Source organism: Stenella coeruleoalba (genome assembly GCF_951394435.1).
Source record: "Stenella coeruleoalba genome assembly, chromosome: 21".
In the NCBI taxonomy this organism is placed as follows: domain Eukaryota; kingdom Metazoa; phylum Chordata; class Mammalia; order Artiodactyla; family Delphinidae; genus Stenella; species Stenella coeruleoalba.
In genome coordinates this window covers 6,947,235-6,966,973 of record NC_137167.1, presented here as the reverse complement: position 1 = coordinate 6,966,973, position 19,739 = coordinate 6,947,235, and the positions used below count along the sequence as shown (strand labels likewise).

General features: G+C 40.9%; 1 protein-coding gene across 3 annotated transcripts in view; it reads left to right on the top strand.

Moving 5' to 3' along the window:
• Nucleotides 1-74: 74 nt before the first annotated feature.
• BAG4 (BAG cochaperone 4) overlaps nt 75-19,739 on the top strand; it is a 34,656-nt gene continuing 14,991 nt past the window's right edge. For 2 of the 3 annotated variants that reach the window (XR_013825504.1, XM_079909204.1), the window contains exons 1-2: nt 75-375; nt 16,936-17,043. Coding sequence is in view for 2 of the 3 variants with exons in the window: in XM_079909204.1 (XP_079765330.1) it covers nt 106-375; nt 16,936-17,043 (378 nt within the window). In the remaining variant the exon portion in view is untranslated. The remainder of the gene's footprint in view (nt 376-16,935; nt 17,044-19,739) is intronic. The other variant, XM_079909205.1, reaches the window with a different exon arrangement.

The window sequence follows — 19,739 nt, the reverse complement described above, 5'->3', positions numbered from 1 at the left end:
GCCGGCCGACCACCCCTTCCCTGCGGTCCAGTCGCGCTCCCCCGCAGGCGCCTGCGCAATGGGCCGGCCTTGGGGGGCGGGAAGCGCCCGGGGGCAGTGGAGCCGATGTCGGCCTTGAGGCGCTCGGGCTACGGCCGCAGTGACGGTCCGTCTTATGGGCGCTACTACGGGCCTGGGGGTGGAGATGTGCCCGTGCACCCACCTCCGCCCATATATCCTCCCCGCCCCGAACCCCCCCAGCCTCCCATTTCCTGGCGAGTGCGCGGGGGCGGCCCGGCTGAGACCACCTGGCCGGGAGAAGGCGGAGGAGGCGATGGCTACTATCCCTCTGGAGGCGCCTGGTCGGAGCCGGGTCGGGCTGGAGGAGGCCACCAGGTAAGCTTTGCGCCATCTGTCCCAGGGGGGTCCGACAGGGTAGTCTTTGGGGGGTGAGGGCCATTGGGATTGATACACCTCCAAGAGTTTGTAATGAATCGTGTTTCCTGTGTTTTCCTTAGGGGGTCTTTGGAGAGACAGAGACTAAGATCGCGGGTGGGGGGGTTGGTTTGCTTGTGTTCTCTTTGCCCCTCGTCTTCTGCTTCAACCATAATAAATGTCTTACCATGAAAGGAGGAAAGAAGATCCTGCGCTGACCTGCGAAGCTGAGTAGCAGGCTGCGAATCTCTTGCCTGGGGACGAGGTTGGGCTGGTGTGGCCCGGCTCTTGCTTTTCGAGTCCTAACAATTTTTCCTGCGTGGCTCGTCAGGTCGGCTCTCCCCGAGGAGAGAGGTGGCTGCAGCCTCCTCCGTCACTCAGCAACCCCTCCCGCTGGGAAGGAACGTGAGGGAAGGAGAGGGAACTGGGCATTTAGCCCTTTGCCCCTAAAGCTCTGCCCCGCATTGGATCACGGATAATCAGTGTAGGAAAGCACCTTTACTTGGACTGTTTTATTTCATCTTAACGGTGACTGCAACGTAAGTGTCATCACAGCGTTCCTACTTTACGGTGAAAGAACTGCTGGCTGTGAAAGGTTAACTCGCTTACTCAGTATATTCGGACCTTTAACATTTTATTCTGTGTCGTCGTGCCAGAAATATACTTCTGTTTTGTTAATGCAATATTCTTCGTAGAGAATTATCGTTATACGGTGGGGGCATACGTCTCCTTTGCTTCAGGAATTACAACATCCTCATTGGTTGAAAATGTGATAATGAAATTTCTAAACATTGCTGGTGGGAATGTAAAATGGTTCAATGGTTTTGGCAGTTGCTCAAAACGTTAAGCATACTGCTAGGATATTACTCAGCAAGTCTGCTCCCAGGTATACACCCAAGAGAACTGAAAACACGTCCACATGAAAACTTGCACACGCATGTCCATAGCAGCGTTATTCATCATAGCCAAAAAGGGAAATATCCCAAATGCTCATCAACTGAAGAACTGATAAAATATGGTATATTCATACAATGAAATTGTTTAGCCATAGAAGGGAATGAAGTACTGAGACATTCTACAAATGGATGCACCTTGAAAATATGCTACATGAACGAAGACAGTCACAAAGGCCAAATATTGTATGATTCCATTTATATGAAATGTCCAGAATAGGCAAATCTGTAGAGACAAAGATTTGTCATTGCCAGGGGCTGGGGGCCTGGGGACATTGGGGAAGATAGATAAAAGGTATGGGGTTTCCTTTGGGGAAGATGAAAATATTCTGGAATTAGTGATGATGATGATTGCACAACTCTGAATATACTAAAGACCATTGAATTGTACACTTTAAAAGGTGGGTTTTATGGTATATCTTTAAAAATTGTATGAGTAAAAACATGTAGTGAGAGGTTAATTGTGAAGAAAGGTCCATAATTTCTGTCTAAATGTGGAATAAGTAGCCGTGGGACTTCAGCCCCATGACAGAGTAGAAAGATGAAATGCTTAGCGTATAGGTAGGCAAACTAGACCGAGGCTCACTTGAAGGGAAAGGGGAAGGACTGCTGAACTGACGACTGTCCGGGCTTGCTATGTCATCAAAACAAAAGTGTGTTTTCAGGTTAAGGTTAGAGAAGTTAAGATCTTAACATTGTGCAGGGAGTTGTCAGGTATTGGTTGAGTACAGGTGTGGACACAGGGTGGGTGATGGTGCTGGAGGGATTGGGCTTAAAGCTGGAATGTGTAATGGGCATTTGTAAACCATTTCAAGAGTCTGTCTTTCAGGGTGACGTTTCTGAAACTTGAAAAGTGTTGGATGATAGGTTTTTTTACATTTTAAATATTTATTTATTTGGCTGCATCGGGTTTTAGTTGCAGCACGTGGGATCTTTAGTTGCGGCATGGGGGATCTCGTTCCCTGACAAGGGATCGAAATCCGGCCCCCTGCATTGGGAGCGCAGAGTCTTAGCCACTGGACCACCAGGGAAGTCCCTGGATGATAATTTCTTATGCAGCAATAGGAAACTAATAAAAAAGATAAACATGTTGTCACACGTGTTGCAAATTTTTTTTCTAAATTCGTTATCTTTTGACTTTATTGTGGTTTTTGCCATGTAAATTTTACATATTTATATAATAAAACATGTCAGACTTAAAAAAAAAGGTATAGCAGCCTTTTAAAACCTTACTCTTGGAACTCCCTGGTGGTCCAGGGCTAAGACTCCACGCTCCCAATGCAGGGACCTGGGTTCAATCCCTGGTCAGGGAACTAGATCCCATGTGCTGCAACTAAAAGATCCCACGTGCTGCAACTAAGACCTGGCACATCCAAATAAATAAATATTAAAAAAAAAAAATAAAACCTTACTCCTTAAAAAGTGTGGGCCGTGGACCAGAAGCTTCAGTGTCACTTGGGGGTTTGTTAGAAATGCAAAATCTCTCCTGCTCCAGTCTTACTGCTGCTGCAGTTTAATGAGATCCTTAGGTGATTCATATGCACGTTCATGTTTGAGAAGCATTGCTCGGCAGAATTGAATGTATTGAGATGATGTTGCACTGAACCACTACAAAGGCTTGACTTTATATTAACCTATTTAAATATTGCAGGGGAAAAAACGGAGAACCTCTCCCTGTGTTCTTTCTTTTCTTACCTTGTTAGCTATACTTGCAGCATTGCAGTTTGATTCCTACACTAGCAGCATACGCATCACCTAGGAGCTTGTTGGAAATGCTGTATCTCAGGCTCTGCCCCAGACCTGCCGAATCAGAATGTGCATTTTAACCAGATCCCTGGGGGATTTACGTGTTCCCCCAGAACGAGTCATCTGAGAGAGTGCTGAGATGCAAGCTGGAAGCTGCAGTCTCTTCTAACCTAAGCTGGGAAGTGATCCACCATCACTTCTGCCGTATACTACTGGTCGTGGAGACCAGCCCCAGTACAGTGTGGGAGGCCACTTCACATGCATGTGAATGTAGGAGGCAGGGGTCTTTGGGAGCCATCTTGGAGGACAGCTACAGTGGGAGGGTTTGGGGAGACAGCTTAGTTAGGCTCCCAATTAGGTCAGAAAAGAAACAAAAAGGGCATGTGTTTCAACAATGCCTGAATGTAGACAGGTTTATTTTCAACATTTTATTATAAAAATTCTCAAACATCTAGAAAAGTTGAAATTGTATGTGAAAACCAATATATCCACCACCTAGATTCTATGGTTAGCACTTATTATGTTTATCACATGTATCTATCTTATTTTTTGGATGTGTTTCAAAACAAGTTACATAGGGGACTTCCCTGGTGGTGCAGTGGTTAGGAATCCACCTGCCAATGCAGGGGACACGGGTTTGATCCCGGGTCCGGGAAGATCCCACATGCCGCAGAGCAACTAAGCCTGTACACCGCAACTACTGAGCCCACGTGCCTAGAGCCCATGCTCTGCAACAAGAGAAGCCACTGCAATGAGAAGCCTGGGCACCACAACGAAAAGTAGCCACCGCTCGCTGCAACTAGAGAAAGCCTGTGTGCAGCAGCGAAGACCAAACACAGCCAAAAATAAATAAATAAATAAATAAATAAAAATAATTGAAAAACATATTTTAAAAAACCAAGTTACATAGATTCGAAAGACATTTTCTTTTTTCTTTTTTTTTTTAAATTTATTTGGCTGCACCAGGTCTTGGTTGTGGCAGGTGGGCTCCTTAGTTGCAGCTCGCCAGCTCCTTAGTTGCAGCATGTGAGCTCCTTAGTTGTGGCATGCGAACTCTTAGTTGCAGCATGCATGTGGGATCTAGTTCCCTGACCAGAGATTGAACCCTGGCCCCCTGAATTGCGAGTGCAGAGTCTTACCCACTGCGCCACCAGAGAAGTCCCTCAAAAAATTTTCAAAGGTGTGTATCAACTGCAAGTGAGGGTTGCAGGAGAAACAGAAGGTAATTCTGAATTTTTAGTATTTCATAGGATTAAAGATTTCATAGGAATGACAAAGAAGAGGAACAGGTTTTTATGGGAAGATATGTATGGTTTAGTTTTTTATATATATAAATTTATTTATTTATTTATTTATTTTATTTTTGGCTGCGTTGGGTGTTTGTTGCTGCACGCGGGCTTTCTCTAGTTGTGGTGAGCGGTGGCTACTCTTCGTTGCGGTGCACAAGCTTCTCATTGCGGTGGCTTCTCTTGTTGCGGAGTACGGGCTCTAGGCACGTGGGCTTCAGTAGTTGTGGCACGTGGGCTCAGTAGTTGTGGCTCACGGGCTCTAGAGCACAGGCTCAGTAGTTGTGGCGCAAGGGCTTAGCTGCTCCGCAGCATGTAGGATCTTCCTGGAGCAGGGCTCGAACCCGTGTCTCCTGCATTGACAGGCGGATTCTTAACCACTGCGCCACCAGCGAAGCCCTGGTTTAGTTTTGTACCAAAAGAACTAGTGATTGGTTAATAGAGGAGCTTAAAAAAAAATACAAAGACTTGCCAAGTGTTTATGTACTGCCTTTATTTCATTTCTGCTGAAAGCCAGTTAGTGACGGTGGTTACTGAGAGCCAAGCTCTTGATGCAATGTATGTGATTGATTAGAGAGACATCTGTGATTTTCTGTTTTTGTTTTGTGGTTTTTTGATGTCCAATTTTAGAGTCTGTGGTGTTGAGGAGTTGTTGTCTGGGAACAAAACAATAGATGTGGGGCTCAGGAGGGAGACAGGGCTTGGAGACAGTGATTTGAGAGTCATCAAATGGAAGCATACGTGAATTACCGAACCAGATTATGCTGCCATTGGAGAGCTTTGAGATCTAGGATGGGTGAGAGAGAGAGAGGACCCAGAAGACACTGAGCGAGAATACTTGGATAGAAGGAAAATCAGAACGTCATGTGATACAGACCAAGCGAGGCCACAGTTATTTTGCAGGTGAGTGATATGAGGACCGGAGAGAAGAAGTTGGATTGGCAATTAAAGAGGTATCATTGATTTTAGTGGTGGGAGTTTAAAACAGTATTTAAGTAATGAATGGGGGGTTTGGATGGCAATAGAAGTGGTGTAAACTGTTAGTAAATGAGAAGGTGGTCACTTGCCTGGGAACAAGGATTGAGGGAAGAATTTTTAGGATGAGGTGGCTTGAGGATGTTTGTAAGCAGAAATCAACAGTAACAAAATAATAGTGGGGGACTTTAACACCCCACTTAACACCAATAGATCATCCATACAGAAAATAAATAAGGAAACACAATCTTTGAATGACACAATAGACCAGATAGACTTAATTGATGAGAGTAAGCTAGTAGATTGAGAAAAAAGATACTAACAAAAGGATGGAATATGGCTTGGGGAGAAGTGGATTAAGAAGTGAGGAAGAGCTGAGAAACCCCTTCCACAGCGAGAGGGGGAGAAAGGAAGCTTTGAGTTGTAGGAGAGGGGCATTGGAGGAGTTCCTGGCTCTTGATGTCCTTGTTGATGAAGAAGGAGGCTAGGTCATCTGAGGGTAAAGGAAGTGGGATGGGATACACTGGGAGCTTGATATGGTAAATGTTGAAGCAGGTGCTGGGGGAAAGGAGGCACTGTAGGGAAGCACGGAAGAGACCCAAATGAGGTTAAAGCTGAGAAATTTGTGATGATGGACAGTACAGGAGCGTAACGTGTTTTTTAGTGATTTTGGAATATATCGCTATAAAAATAATTTGTCATGTATTTTTCTAATAATTTTTTTTGTCTAATTCTTACAAAACATATAAACAAACTTGTAAATGGATATTTGGTAGTACCAGCACTACTGACATTCCTCTACTGTTAGATTTGCTTGGGCTGGGGTTATTTTTTGGAGGCATGGTGGCAAGTGACTTTGTAAACCATACATCCACTTCATAAATGGGACTAGATAGTTCTATGATAAACATGAAAGGTGTTGACTCCAGCCTTCACCTGAGATATAGGTATTTCTTCTCAAAAGAGAAGAAAGTAAATAAATTTATTATGTTCTTGCATAATTTTAATCACATTTCCTTTGTCATAAAAACTTTAATTCACATTATTCCCACTTGTGAAAACCTTTTATCATATTTGTTTAGTTTACATCATCACCTTTGTCTAGTTTCAGACAGCACATAAAATGTTTGGAGAGACTTTGGCACATGATAAAATTGGCAATTTGGTCTATAGAACAGCTGTCAACTTCAGCCAGCTTCCTGTGAAACCAAACGCTATTTCATAGAATTAGTGTCATGTTAAAAGGGCCTTGAGCTGCAGACTTTGATTGTTACTGGGGATATTTTTAGATTTGTTCCATTTTGTCCAAAAGGGGAAAAAAAAAAGCAAAGGCAGTCTTTTTAATTAAGACTTAATAAAATTAATAATTTTTACTGCTTCATTGAGGACATTCTTTTTTTCATATAAAAATTATGATATATTTACATATTGTTAATTTTACCATTTTTAAGGTGTAGTTCTGTGAGTTTTGACAAACGCATATGGTTATGTAACCAGTACCACAATCAAGGTATAAATATTTATCCATCTTTTAAAAAAAGGACACTCCTAGGGCTTCCCTGGTGGCGCAGTGGTTGAGAGTCCGCCTGCCGATGCAGGGGACGTGGGTTCGTGCCCCGGTCCGGGAAGATCCCACATGCCGTGGAGCGGCTGGGCCCGCGAGCCATGGCCGCTGAGCCTGCGCGTCCGGAGCCTGTGCTCCGCAGCAGGAGAGACCACAACAGTGAGAGGCCCGCGTACCGTAAAAAAAAAAAAAAAAAAAAGGACTCCTAGGATAAGATGGAAGATTTAATTTTTATTCACCTCTAAACCCCATTAAAATTACAGAAAGAGAACTGTGTTTCTTACTGTTTTTTAAAGTATTTTATGAACTCATTTGCATAACATATATGTATTTATGTGTATACATACATATATTAAGTATTTTGAATGTGTCTCAATCAGTTGCTGTCATTCTTTTATTGCTTAAATGATCCCATATGATGCCAATTGGAGCCCCCTCTTCTTGGCTTCTAAGTCCTTTTGACATGACCCATTGATTTTTGACAGCTTCTTTGATTTCTGGTACAAGATATGCCAGGCTTATTGTATAGTCTGGCCCAGATGTTATAATCAGCCATTCTTTTAAGAAACCTTGTTTTTGTTTTGTTTTGTTTTTTAATTGGAGAATTTTATTTAGAAGCTATATTTGTCAGGATCCAGGCAGGAAAACAGAACCTACACTAGTTCTTTGAAAAGAGAGAATTTGATTTAGGAAATTAGTTAAGTGGGTATTGGAGATCTGAAAAGCTAAAAAGAGAAAATGTAACACAGAAGATAGTTACTGCAGGAAACAGCCTCAATTCCTGCGGCTGGGGAATAAAGAGAAGAGGTTGGGGGTGTGAGAACCTGGAAAGTTGGAAGAATGGCGTGGTATAGCTGGCACCGAGGAGACACTGCCGAGCTGGTGCTGGTACCTGTGAGGGAGTTCTCGGGAAACCAGGAGTCTGCAGACTCTGCTGACTGACGCTGCCCCCAGGTTGAGGGGCTTTGCTGGGCTGGCACTGGCAGGAATGGGAAGCAGGCGAGCAAACAGGCGGGAGCAAGTCCATTCTCCCCTCCTCTAACCTAGTGCCCCCTATTGGCAGAACCAAATAGTAAGCAAGTGGCAAAGAGAAATGTTTGCGGACTCCTGGTCCTGCATCTCAGAGCCAGTTACAGAATGCTGTGTTTGGAGCTGAGGGCCGGTAGCTTAATAACTGGTACAGAAGTTACATTTGGGTGCTAGGTATACTGATTGCTGTTGTGTTGTCATTGCTTCTAAACCTTTTCAATGGACAGAGTTATATAAAATAAGTATTTAAAAAAAAATTTTGTTGGAGTGAAGTTGATTTACAATGTTGTGAATAAGTATTAATATTTTAAAATAGAAAAATAAATAAGTTCATATTTGTGTTAATTCAAATTTAATGTCATAGATTATTTTTACTTCTTAGATTGTATTTATTACTTTTGTATGGAAAATTTTGGTTCCTAACAATATTAAGGTAATTACAAATACTTGTACAATCCTACAATAATATATAAAATAAGTTCAAAATAATGCCAGGTTGCAGCTCTGGCATGACAGCATGAGGAGCTCTGTGGGCCCAGTCCTCAGTGAAACTGGTGAAAAATATTTTTTAAAAACAACCAAATTAAAGTCTCTAGAAATGGTCTTAAGGAATTTAGCAAATGAGGAAAAATTTATTTTAGAAAATTTACTCGAACTCGGTAAGAACAGTGAGATTCTGTGCCATCCTCCACCTCTCCCACCCCCCAACCCCCAGCTCAGTGAGAGAGAAACTCCATTAGCCTGGAGCGGCAAATAAAACAAAGTTTCTTCGCTCCCCAGGTCCCAGTCCTCCTGGGTGGGCAGCACATCGACATTGCTTATCTTGCCCCCAGCTACTATTGCAGAGGCCACGTTCTGGGCAAGTGTGGCCAATAGTGGTGGATCCCACCCATGCCCTGTCCCTACCTGTGGAATGGAGGCTTTACCTTGGGTAGGGCACTGCTGAGAACACTGGGGCTCTGCTCACCCTTACCCTGGCTTGTAAGGCAAGCTGGGAAGGTCTGAGGCTACTGCCCTTTCCCCCCAGATGCTCAGCTTTTAAAGCAGGGGTGTCTCTCAGAGAAGCACACCATTGTCCCCAGCCCAACTGCAGAGTGTAGCTCAGACATTTTATCTGGAGGCAGACGCAGGCTGTAAAACCGGTAGCTCCTAATCTTTTCCCAAAGGAACTGACTTTATTTGCATCAGAATATGGAGAAGCTGAAGCCAAAGGATGTTCTCAAAAACTGTGGAGGGTGTCGTGAAAGGCATTTGGGAGATCAGTAGGTTCACTGCAGATACAGACTGGGCTGCAGGCCAGCCAGTTTGCTGGAGAGAACTAGGGAAAGAGATCGCTGGGAGGGGCCCTCTGGGGTCGGAACACATCTCAAACACTGACTTTGGGAGGTGTCCCTTCCAAGGAGCCCAGATTTGATTGGATCAGTTTGTAGAGCAATTTATGTCCCAAGTAAACAGTAAAGAAATTAGCTGGAAATTTGTGGAGCTTTAACAGCTAGGTGTGGTCGAGGAAAGATCGACATATATATACATCTATGTAATACATATATTTATATATACTCATTAAAGAAATTAAAAAGCTGCATTAGAAAATATTCACTTAATGCAGAAGCAGTAAAGGAAGAATAGAGGAACAAAACCAAACATGAGATATAGAAAACAGAAAAATAAAATGGCAGATGTAAATCCAACTATATCAATAATAACATCAAGTGTGAATAGATTAAACAATCCAATCAAAGACAGAGACTGTCAGACTGGATTGAAAAAAAGAAGACGCAACTATATGCAGTGTGAGATAATGGGAAAATATATATATATATTGGTCTCTGCCCCAGGTTCCTGGCGTAGAGCTCCTGAAACCCTTGTAAATTCCTAAGTCATAAGAGCACTAGGAACATCTTTTGTTCTAGTATTTGGTGTCTGAACCTGGTTCCTGACACAGGGCTCCTATATCCACTGGAGTTTCCTGGGTGACAGGAGTGTCTTTTATACTAATGAGGCAACTCTCGGTGTTTTCATGGATGGCTCCTGGATAGGGCTGGTCACCAGAAAGACCAACTCATGATTAGAAGCTTGGAATTTTCAGCCTCATTCCCCATTCTTTAGAGACTGGAGAGGGGTTGATCATGCCTACATGAGGAAGCCTCCATAAAAATCCCAATAGTATGGGGTTCAGAGAGCTTCCAGGTTGGTGAACACATTCACATATTGGGAGGGTGACACAGCTAACTCCAAAGGGACAGAAGCTCTTGTGCTCAGGACCCTCCCAGACCTTGCCCTATGTATCTATTCATCTGCCTGTTCATCTGTATCCTTTATCATATCGTTTAATAAATTGGTAAACTTAAGTAAGTATTTCCCTGAGGTCTTTGAGCTGTACTAGCAAATAAATCCAAGAGGGAGGAGATCATGGGAACCTCCAATCTGTAGCCGAGTCAGACATAATTTGTGGGTAACCTGGGGACCTACTACTTGCAATTGGCATCTGAAGTAAGGGGTGGGTAGTCTCATGGGACTGAGCCCCTAACCGGTGGAATCTGGTGCTATCTCCAGATAGAAAGTGTCAGAATTAAGTTGAATTGTGGAACACCCAGCTGGTGTTGCAGAATTGCTTGGTGTGGGGGAAACCGCCCCCACATCTGGTATCAGAAGTGTTCTGAGTGTGGTAACAGTGTGAGGATAAAGGAGAAAAGTAGGAGTAGGAGGTTTTTCCTTCTCAGCTGTCTACAGGAGACATACTTCAGATTTAAAGACACAAATGGCTTGAAAGTAAAAAGATGGAAAAATATGCAAACTGTAGCTATAGGAAAGCTGGAGTGGCTATGCTAATATCAGACAAAATAAACTTTAAAACAAAAAATATTACTGGGGGCTTCCCTGGTGGCGCAGTGGTTGAGAGTCCGCCTGCCGATGCAGGGGACACGGGTTCGTGTCCCGGTCCGGGAAGATCCCACATGCCGCGGAGCGGCTGGGCCCGTGAGCCATGGCCGCTGAGCCTGCACGTCCGGAGCCTGTGCTCCGCAACGGGAGAGGCCACAACAGTGAGAGGCCCATGTACAGCAAAAAAAAAAAAAAAAAATATATATATATATATTACTAGGGATAAAGAGGAACATGATGAAAAGGTCAGTCCATCAGCAAGATATAACAATTATAAATATATATGTACCTAACAACAAAATACACAAAGGAAAAGCTTACTGAAATAAAAGGAGAAATAGACAATTCAATAATAATAGAGACTTCAGTACCTCACTTTCAGTAATGGATGGAACAACTGGACATAAGATCAACAAGGAAATAGAAGATGTACACAACACCGTAAACCAACTAGACCTACCAGACATCTATAGAACACTCCATTCATCAACAGAATATACATTCTTCTCAAGTACACATGGAACATTCTGCAAGATAAACCATATACTAGCCATAAAACAAATATTAATAAATATAAAAGGATAGAAATATACAGAGTATGTTCTCCAACTATAATGTAATGAAATTAGAAGTTAATAGCCGAAAAACTTTGGGCAACTCATAAATATGTCAAAATTAAATAAAACAGTCCTAAAAAAACCAGCAAGTCGAGGAATAAATCAAAAGGGAAATAAAAAAATACTTTGAGATGAACGAAAATGAAGACATAACATTACCAAAACTTACGAGATGCAGCTAAAGTAGTAGTGCTTAGAGGGAAATTTATAGTCATAAGTGCCAGTATTAAGAAAGAAGAATGATCTCAAATCAAGAACCTAATCTTCCATCTCAAGACACTGGAAAAAATGAGCCAACCAAACCTAAAGCAAGCAGGAGGAAGAAAATAATGAAAATAAGAGTGGAAATGAGTTAATAGAGAATAGAAAAACCATAGATGAAATCATTTCAACTAAAGGCTGGTTCTTTGAAAAGATCAACAAAATTGATCAACCTTTAGCTAGATTGAACCAGAAAAAAAAGAGAGAAGACTCAGATTACTAGAATCAGAAATGAAAGAGGGGACATTACTACTGATCTTACAGAAATAAAAAAAGATTATAATGGAATATTATGACTAATTGTATGCCAGTAAATTAGGTACCTTAGATGAAGTGGACAATTCCTAGAAAGATACAAACTACCAAAACTAACTCAAGAAGAAATAGGAAATCTGAATGGATCTATCAAATATTTAAAGAACTGACACCTATTCTTCACAAACTCTTCTAAAAAAACAGAAGAGGAGAGAATACTTCTAAACTCATTCTGTGAAGCCATTATTACCCTGAGAGGAAAACTAGGCAAAGACATCACAAGAAAAGAAAATACAGACCAATATCTTTTATGAATATGGATGTGCAAAAATCCGCAAAAAAACCCTAGTGAACTGAATCCAGCAATGTATAAAAAGAATTATGTACCATGACCTAATAGGATTTATTCCAGGAATGCACGGTTGGTTTAATATCTGAAAATCAATTAATGTAATACACCATATCATTCAAATAAAAAACAAAACCCCTATGATTACCTCAATAGATGTGGAAAAAGCATTTGGCAAAATCCAAAACGTTTTCATGATAAAAACACTCTAGGAATTCAAGGAAATTTCCTCAACCTGATAAAAGACATCTGTGAAACACCCACAGCCAACCTCATATTTAATGATGAAAGACTGGATGCTTTCCCTTAAGATCAGGAACAAGACAAGGACATCTGCTCTTGCCACTTCTATTCAGTATTACACTGAAGGTTCTAGCAAGGGCAACCGGGCAAGAAAAAAATTAAAAGGCATACATAACCTATATGTCTACATGGAATAGAATTGAGAGTGTCTATGGTCAGCTGATTTTTTAAAAATTTATTTATTTTACTTATATTTATTTTTGGCTGCATTGGGTCTTTGTTGCTGTGCGTGGGCTTTCTCTAGTTGTGGTGCGTGGGGGGCTACTCGTCGTTGCGGTGCGCGGGCTTCTTATTGCAGTGGTTTCTCTTGTTGCGGAGCACAGGCTCTAGGCATATGGGCTTCAGTTGTTGTGGCTCACGGGCTCTAGACCACAGGCTCAGTAGTTGTGGCACACAGGCTTAGTTGCTCCATGGCATGTGGGATCTTCCCGGACCAGGGCTCAAACCCGTGTCTCCTGCATTGGCAGGCAGATTCTTAACCACTGCACCACCAGGGAAGCCCATCAATTGGTTTTTAACAAGGATGCTAAGACCATTCAATGGAGGGAAAAGTCTATGGCACAACATATGGTACCATGACAACTGGATAGCCACATACAAAGAATAAAGTTGGACCCTTACACCATATGTAAAAATTAACTCAAGGGACTTCCCTGGTGGTCCAGTTGTTAAGAATCCATCTTGCAATGCAGTGGACGCCAGTTTGATCCCTGGTCAGGGAACTAAGATCCAACATGCTGTGGGGCAGCTGAGCCTGCGTGCCACAACTAAAGAGCCCGAGTGCCACAACTACAGAGCCCATGCACTCTGGAGCCCACAACTAGAGAGGAGTCTGTGCGCCACAACAAGAGAGAAGCCCATGCGCCACAACGAGGAGCCGGTGTACCACAGGGAAAGATCTCACGTGCCGCAGCTAAGACCCGATGCAGCCAAAAAATAAATAATATTTAAAAAATTAACTCAAAATAGGTCATAGACCTAAATGTAAGAACTAAAACTATAAAACTCTTAGAAGAAAACATAGGGATAAATCTTCATTTCTTTGGATTTGGCAATGGTTTCCTAGATAAGACGCCAAAAGCACAACCAACAGAATAAAAAATAGACAAATTGGACTTCGTCAAAATTAAGAACTTTTATAATTCAAGGGACACGATCAAGAAAATGAAAAGGAAGAAAATGCTTGCAAATCAGATATCAGAAAAGGGACTTGTATCTAGAATATATAAAGAGCCCTTAAGACTGAACAACAAAAATATAAACAACCCAATTTAAAAATGGGCAAAACATCTGAATAGACAGTTCTCTAAAGAAGGTGTGCAAATGGCCAATGAGCACATGAAGAAATGCTCAACATCACTGGTCCTCAGGGAACTGCAGATAAAAATCACAGTGAGATATGACTTCACACACACTAGGATGACTATAAAAACAAGCAAAACCACAGGAAAAAACAGGTATTGGTGAGGAGATGGAGAAATTAGAACCCTTATACTTAGCTGATGGGAATATAAAATGGTGCAGCTTCTTTGGAAAACAAATGCCAGTTTTTAAAATTGTTAGAGTTAACTGTATGACCCAGCAATTCCGCTTCTAGGTATATAGCCAAGAGAACTGAAAACATATGTCCACATAAAATGTTATTCGTGAATGTTTATAGCATCATTATTCATAATAGCCAAAAAGTGGCAACAATCCAAATGCCCAGAATGGATAAGCAAAATGTGATATCTGTATACAATGGAATATTTTTTGGCTACAAAAAGGAATGAAGCTCTGATACATGCTACAACATAGCTGAACCTCAAAAACATGCTAAGTGAAAGAAGCCAGTTACCAGATATCACATATTATATGATTCCATTTATATGAAATACCCTGAGTAGGCAAATCTATGGAGATGGAAAGTAGATTAGTGGTGGTGTAGTGCTGTGGGAATGGCAGATAGGAGGGTGTAGCTAAAGGGAACAGTGTTTCTTTTTCAGGTTTTGAAATGTTCTAAAACTGGTTGTGGTGATGATCACACATATCTCTATGGATATACTAAAAATCATTGACTTCAACAATTTTAAATGAGCGAATTGTATGGTAGTGAATTATATCTCAATAAAGCTGTTAATACAAATAATAATATCAATGTTATGACTAACAGTTCCCTAGTGGATGCAGTTTAGGTTTCTTTGCAGTTCATCTGGTCTTTAGAATATATTCCACTAAGTGTGTACAGTCAAAGTAAGATGATGCAAAAGTCATTAGAAATAATTCTTTTTTCCATATGGTTATGTTACCAATTTGATGTTTAGTTATCTCATCAGTTGATTTTTCCTGTAGTAAAACACAACTCCAAGAGTCGCGGCTTACAACAATGAATATTTATTTCTTGCTTTTATTCTGTGATGTCGCTGCAGGGGCTCATCTCCAGGTTCTGGGTTGGGTTCAAGTTTGTTCACGTGTTTTGTTCTGGGACTCAGGCTGAAATGACAGCTCCTACATGGGATATGCTAGCCCACGGTGGAGGGCAGGAGTGCAAATGGGTTCCTAGAATTTGCATTAATTCCTAAATCCTTTGTTTAAAACTGGCATGCTGTCACTTAGCCATATTTGTTTGTTTTGCATACAAGTTTAAATTACATTTTAAAAATATGTGAATTTATACCTGTTCCTCCAATTCGATTCATATTAAGTATAACATGAGATAAAGTTATCAGTTGAAAAATGAGGGGGTAGGATAAGAGGATACTGGAGATTTGAGGGGACAAGAAGGTGAAATAGTTGTTGTGTGAGTGGGATGAACATACTGAGGAAGTGTGGTGTAGTTGCTAGGCAGTGCTGAGTGTCTGCTTGTGTGAAACCAGAGAGCTTGTGTTTCTCTGCACCGATATTTAGGTGAAGTACAGATGTGGAACCAGTGGATAATTGGGTTTAAACTGGGTTAGGTTTTTGCAGGTGAGAACATCCGAGGGAAAGAGTGGTAAGGGATTTAAGGTGTTGAGAAGCTGAGTAAGGAAGGAGTGAGGACAGGGTGGGTGGAGAGGTAGTAAAAATGTGTGGGGTACTTCGGAGGATCAGTAGAAAAGGACAGAAACCAAGGAAGTTCTGGGGATTTAGGTGTTAGTTCACCACTGCTGGAGTGAGTCAGCTTCAACTCTGGTCTTTTCACCTCTTTAATTAAGATTCAAATTCTTGGTAGAGAGAAATCAATTAATTAGTCAAATACCACTTAACGGGGGGAAGCGGGGGGATTAGTCAGGGGAATTTGCCTGATTGAGAAATTTGGTTGTTAGGATCTGAAGTTGCTCGTTTCTATATTGCTCTAGTTGCTGTATTATGTAAGGGAGATGTTACTTGCCCAGCTTGTATAATGTCATGTGGAATAATTGCATGCTTTGAAAACAAAGTATTATGAAACTGGTAAGTAGTGCAGTTAAGCTCAGATGGTGATAATTAAATTCTCAGAGACTACAACTGCCAGTGAATTTCTTTGTGAAACCATATTTGAAGATTTGAAGATCCTCTTTAAGCTTAAAATTAAACTATAAAGCTCAGAGCAAAATAACTCAACTTATGGGATGACAAATGTATATATTAAAACAGCCTGAAAAGTTTTGAGTTGATCTAGTTTCTTGTCAGAGTGTATTGGCTTATTGAAAATGATGACACTAACTTTTTGAGGTGAAGTGAAAGCTGTAGAGATTAATGCCGTAGCTAGATTTTCTCCTTGGAGTGCTAATTATTCTACGTAATTCCTGATTCCGAGTTAGCTGTGGGCTGCCAGCAGAAACCTTAGCCATAGCAGAAAGTAGAGGAATATGAAAAAACTAGGGTGTGGCCAGGCAAAGAAGTTGAGTATTGAAGGTGTATGCATTTTAAGTAAAGTTTAGTATTAAAATATTACTTCAAGTTTCAAAGTTGTTGAGATAGGTAAATATTATACTACTCTTCTTAACACTGGCAAAGAACTACAATTGTGCTGCACTAATTAAATTAGTTAGTGATGGCTTAGTGATTGGAGAGAGAGAAAGGAATTGAATGTCTCTGGTTTTGCTAATTAACTTGACATAGTAGATATATCATTTGTTATAATTGGCATTATGCACAAGAATAGTCAATATTTGCTTTGTTCTAGGGCAAGTGATTGAGCATGTATCTGCATCAGTTTTAATAATGACTGATTTTAGAGTGGGGTTCCATTGCTTTTTGTCTATTGCCTATTTTTTTTCGATACTTATACCTGCCTCTATCAACTTTTCAGAATGATGTAAGGATGTTAGTAAAAGTGAATCTATTTTCCTTTTTGTCCTAGGAGCAGCCACCATATCCTAGCTACAATTCCAACTATTGGAATTCTCCTGCCCGACCTCGGGCTCCTTACCCAAGTACATATCCTGTAAGACCGGAAATGCAAGGCCAGGTAGGGTCTAAAATTGACAGACTTTCTGAATTTTTTCTTAATGAATCGATTTATTTTCAGAACCTGTGGAGATTTCATAGTGAGGGTGTGTGTTATATAATGCACTCTATCTTAATCATTTTAATGTTTTTAGCTCAGAGATAAGGAAATATCTAGGCAGATGCTACCTATAGCAAAGGCAGCTTGATGCATGATAGATTATTTCTCAGGACCTGGAAACAACAAACGCAAAATGTACTTATTTCTAAAAATTTGACCTTTTATGGAGCTATAATTGACATATAACTATATTAGTTTCAGGTGTACAGTGTAAAGGTTCAATATTTGTATACTTTCCAAAATGATCGCCACAGAAGTCTAGTTAACATCTGTCACCATACAGTTACAAAGTTTTGTTTTCTTGTGATGAAAACTTTTAAGATATACTCTCTTAGTAATTTTCAAATATTACAGTACAATATGTTAACTATAGTTACCAGGCTGTACATTACATCCTATGATTTACTTATTTTATAGCTGGAAATTTGTACCTTTTGACCCCCTTTACCCGTTCCTGCACCCCAGCCCACTGCTCCACCTCTGGCAACCACCAGTCTGTTTTCTGTATCTATGAGTTGGCTTTTTTTGTTTTTTTTAGATTCCACATATAAATGAGATCTTATGGTATTTGTCTGTGTCTGACATTTCATTTAGCATAATGCCCTCAAGGTCCATCCATGTTGTCCCAATGGCAAGATTTCCTTCTCTTTTATGGTTGGATAATACTCCATTGTGTGTGTGTGTGTGTGTGTGTGTGTGTGTGTGTGTGTGTGTGTGTGTGTGTGTGTGTATATCACATTATCTTCATCCATTCATCCAGTGATGGACACTTAGGATGTTTCCATGTCTTGGCTGTTGTAAAATAGTGCCGCAGTGAACATGGGGTGCAGATATCTTTTCGAGTTAGTGTTTTTGTTTCCCGTGAATATATTCCCAGAAGTGGAATTGCTGGATCATATGGTAATTCTGTTTTTAATTTTTTGAGGCACCTCCATACTGTTTTTCACAGTAGCTGTACCAGTTTCCATTCCTATCAACAGTACACAAGGGTTTCCTTTTCTCAACATTCTCATCCAATACTTATTTCTTGTCTTTTTGAGAATAGCCATTCTAACTGGTGTGAGGTCGTATGTCATTGTGGTTTTGATTTGCACTTCCTGATGATTAGTGATGTTGAGCACCTTTTCATGTACCCGTTGGCCATCTTGTATGTCTTTGGAAAAATGTCTATTCAGATCCGCTGCCCATTTTTTAAATCAGATTGTTTGATTTTTTGCTATTGAGTTGTATGAGTTCTTTATATATTAACTCCTTACCTTATCAGATATATGATTTGCAAGTATTTTCTTCCATTCAGTAGGTTGCCTTTCTTTCTTTTATTTATTTATTTGTTTATTTATTTATTTATTTATTTTTTTGCGGTACACGGGCCTCTCACTGTTGTGGCCTCTCCCGCTGTGGAGCACAGGCTCCGGACGCACAGGCTCAGCGGCCATGGCTCACGGGCCTGCTCCACGGCATGTGGGATCTTCCCGGACCGGGGCACGAACCCGTGTCCCATGCATCGGCAGGCGGACTCTCAACCACTGCGCCACCAGGGAAGCCCTCTTTTTTTTTTACTTTTTAAATTTACTTATTTAATAAATTTTTTTTTTTTTTGGCTGCGTTGGGTCTTCGTTGTTGGCTGCGGACTTTCTCTACTTGCGGTGAGCGAGGGCTACTCTTCGTTGCAGTGTGTGGGCTACTCTTCATTGAGGTGTGCAGGCTTTTCATTGCGGTGGCTTCTCTAGGCGCGTGGGCTCAGTAGTTGTGGCTCACGGGCTCTAGAGCACAGGCTCGGTAGTTGTGGCGCACGGGCTTAGTTGCTCTGTGGCATGTGGGATCTTCCCGGACCAGGGCTCGAACCCGTGTCCCCTGCATTGTCAGGTGGATTCTTAACCATTGCGCCACCAGGGAAGCCCTGCCTTTCCTTTCGTTGATGGTTTCCTTTGCTGTGTAGAAGCTTTTTAGTTTGATGTAATCCCACTTTTTAATTTTGCTTTTGTTTTGTTGCCTTTGCTTTTGCTGTTAAAATTTTTGACTCTTATGACAAATATTAAATTTAAAATATTTCAAGCATTCTGAAAGAGTACAGAAAATATGTACATCTTTTTTTATCTAGCTCCTAGCTTTGTCAGTTTTTAAGTTTCAGATTTTTAAAAAGAAGTAAAATAAATACAGTTGAAGCCCCATATAACACTTCTTTCCATTTCTTAAAGTTATATTAATTGTCTCATATGTGTTTTTATGCTTTTACTACTTGTATATGCATTTTTATAGTATTATTTAACATGATTTTAAACTTGATATGAGTGGTTTCATACTAGCATTCTCCTGCAATTTGCTTTTCTTTAACTCAACATTGTTTTTCTCTTTTCTGTTGTACAACATATGAGACGAGCATTTCCCTCGTGTATGGAATTGGTGGGTTTGGATACGTACATATTTATTTAATATAGCCAAATTACTTTTCACAGTGGTTGCCAACGAGGAAATGAACTTTTCAATTTCAGCACAAAAGGCAGCTGGGATTTTCATTGAGATTGCATATAGATCAATTTGGAGAGTAGCAGGCATTACTTTTACAGTTAATGTAAGAGGAAGACAGAACCCAAAGT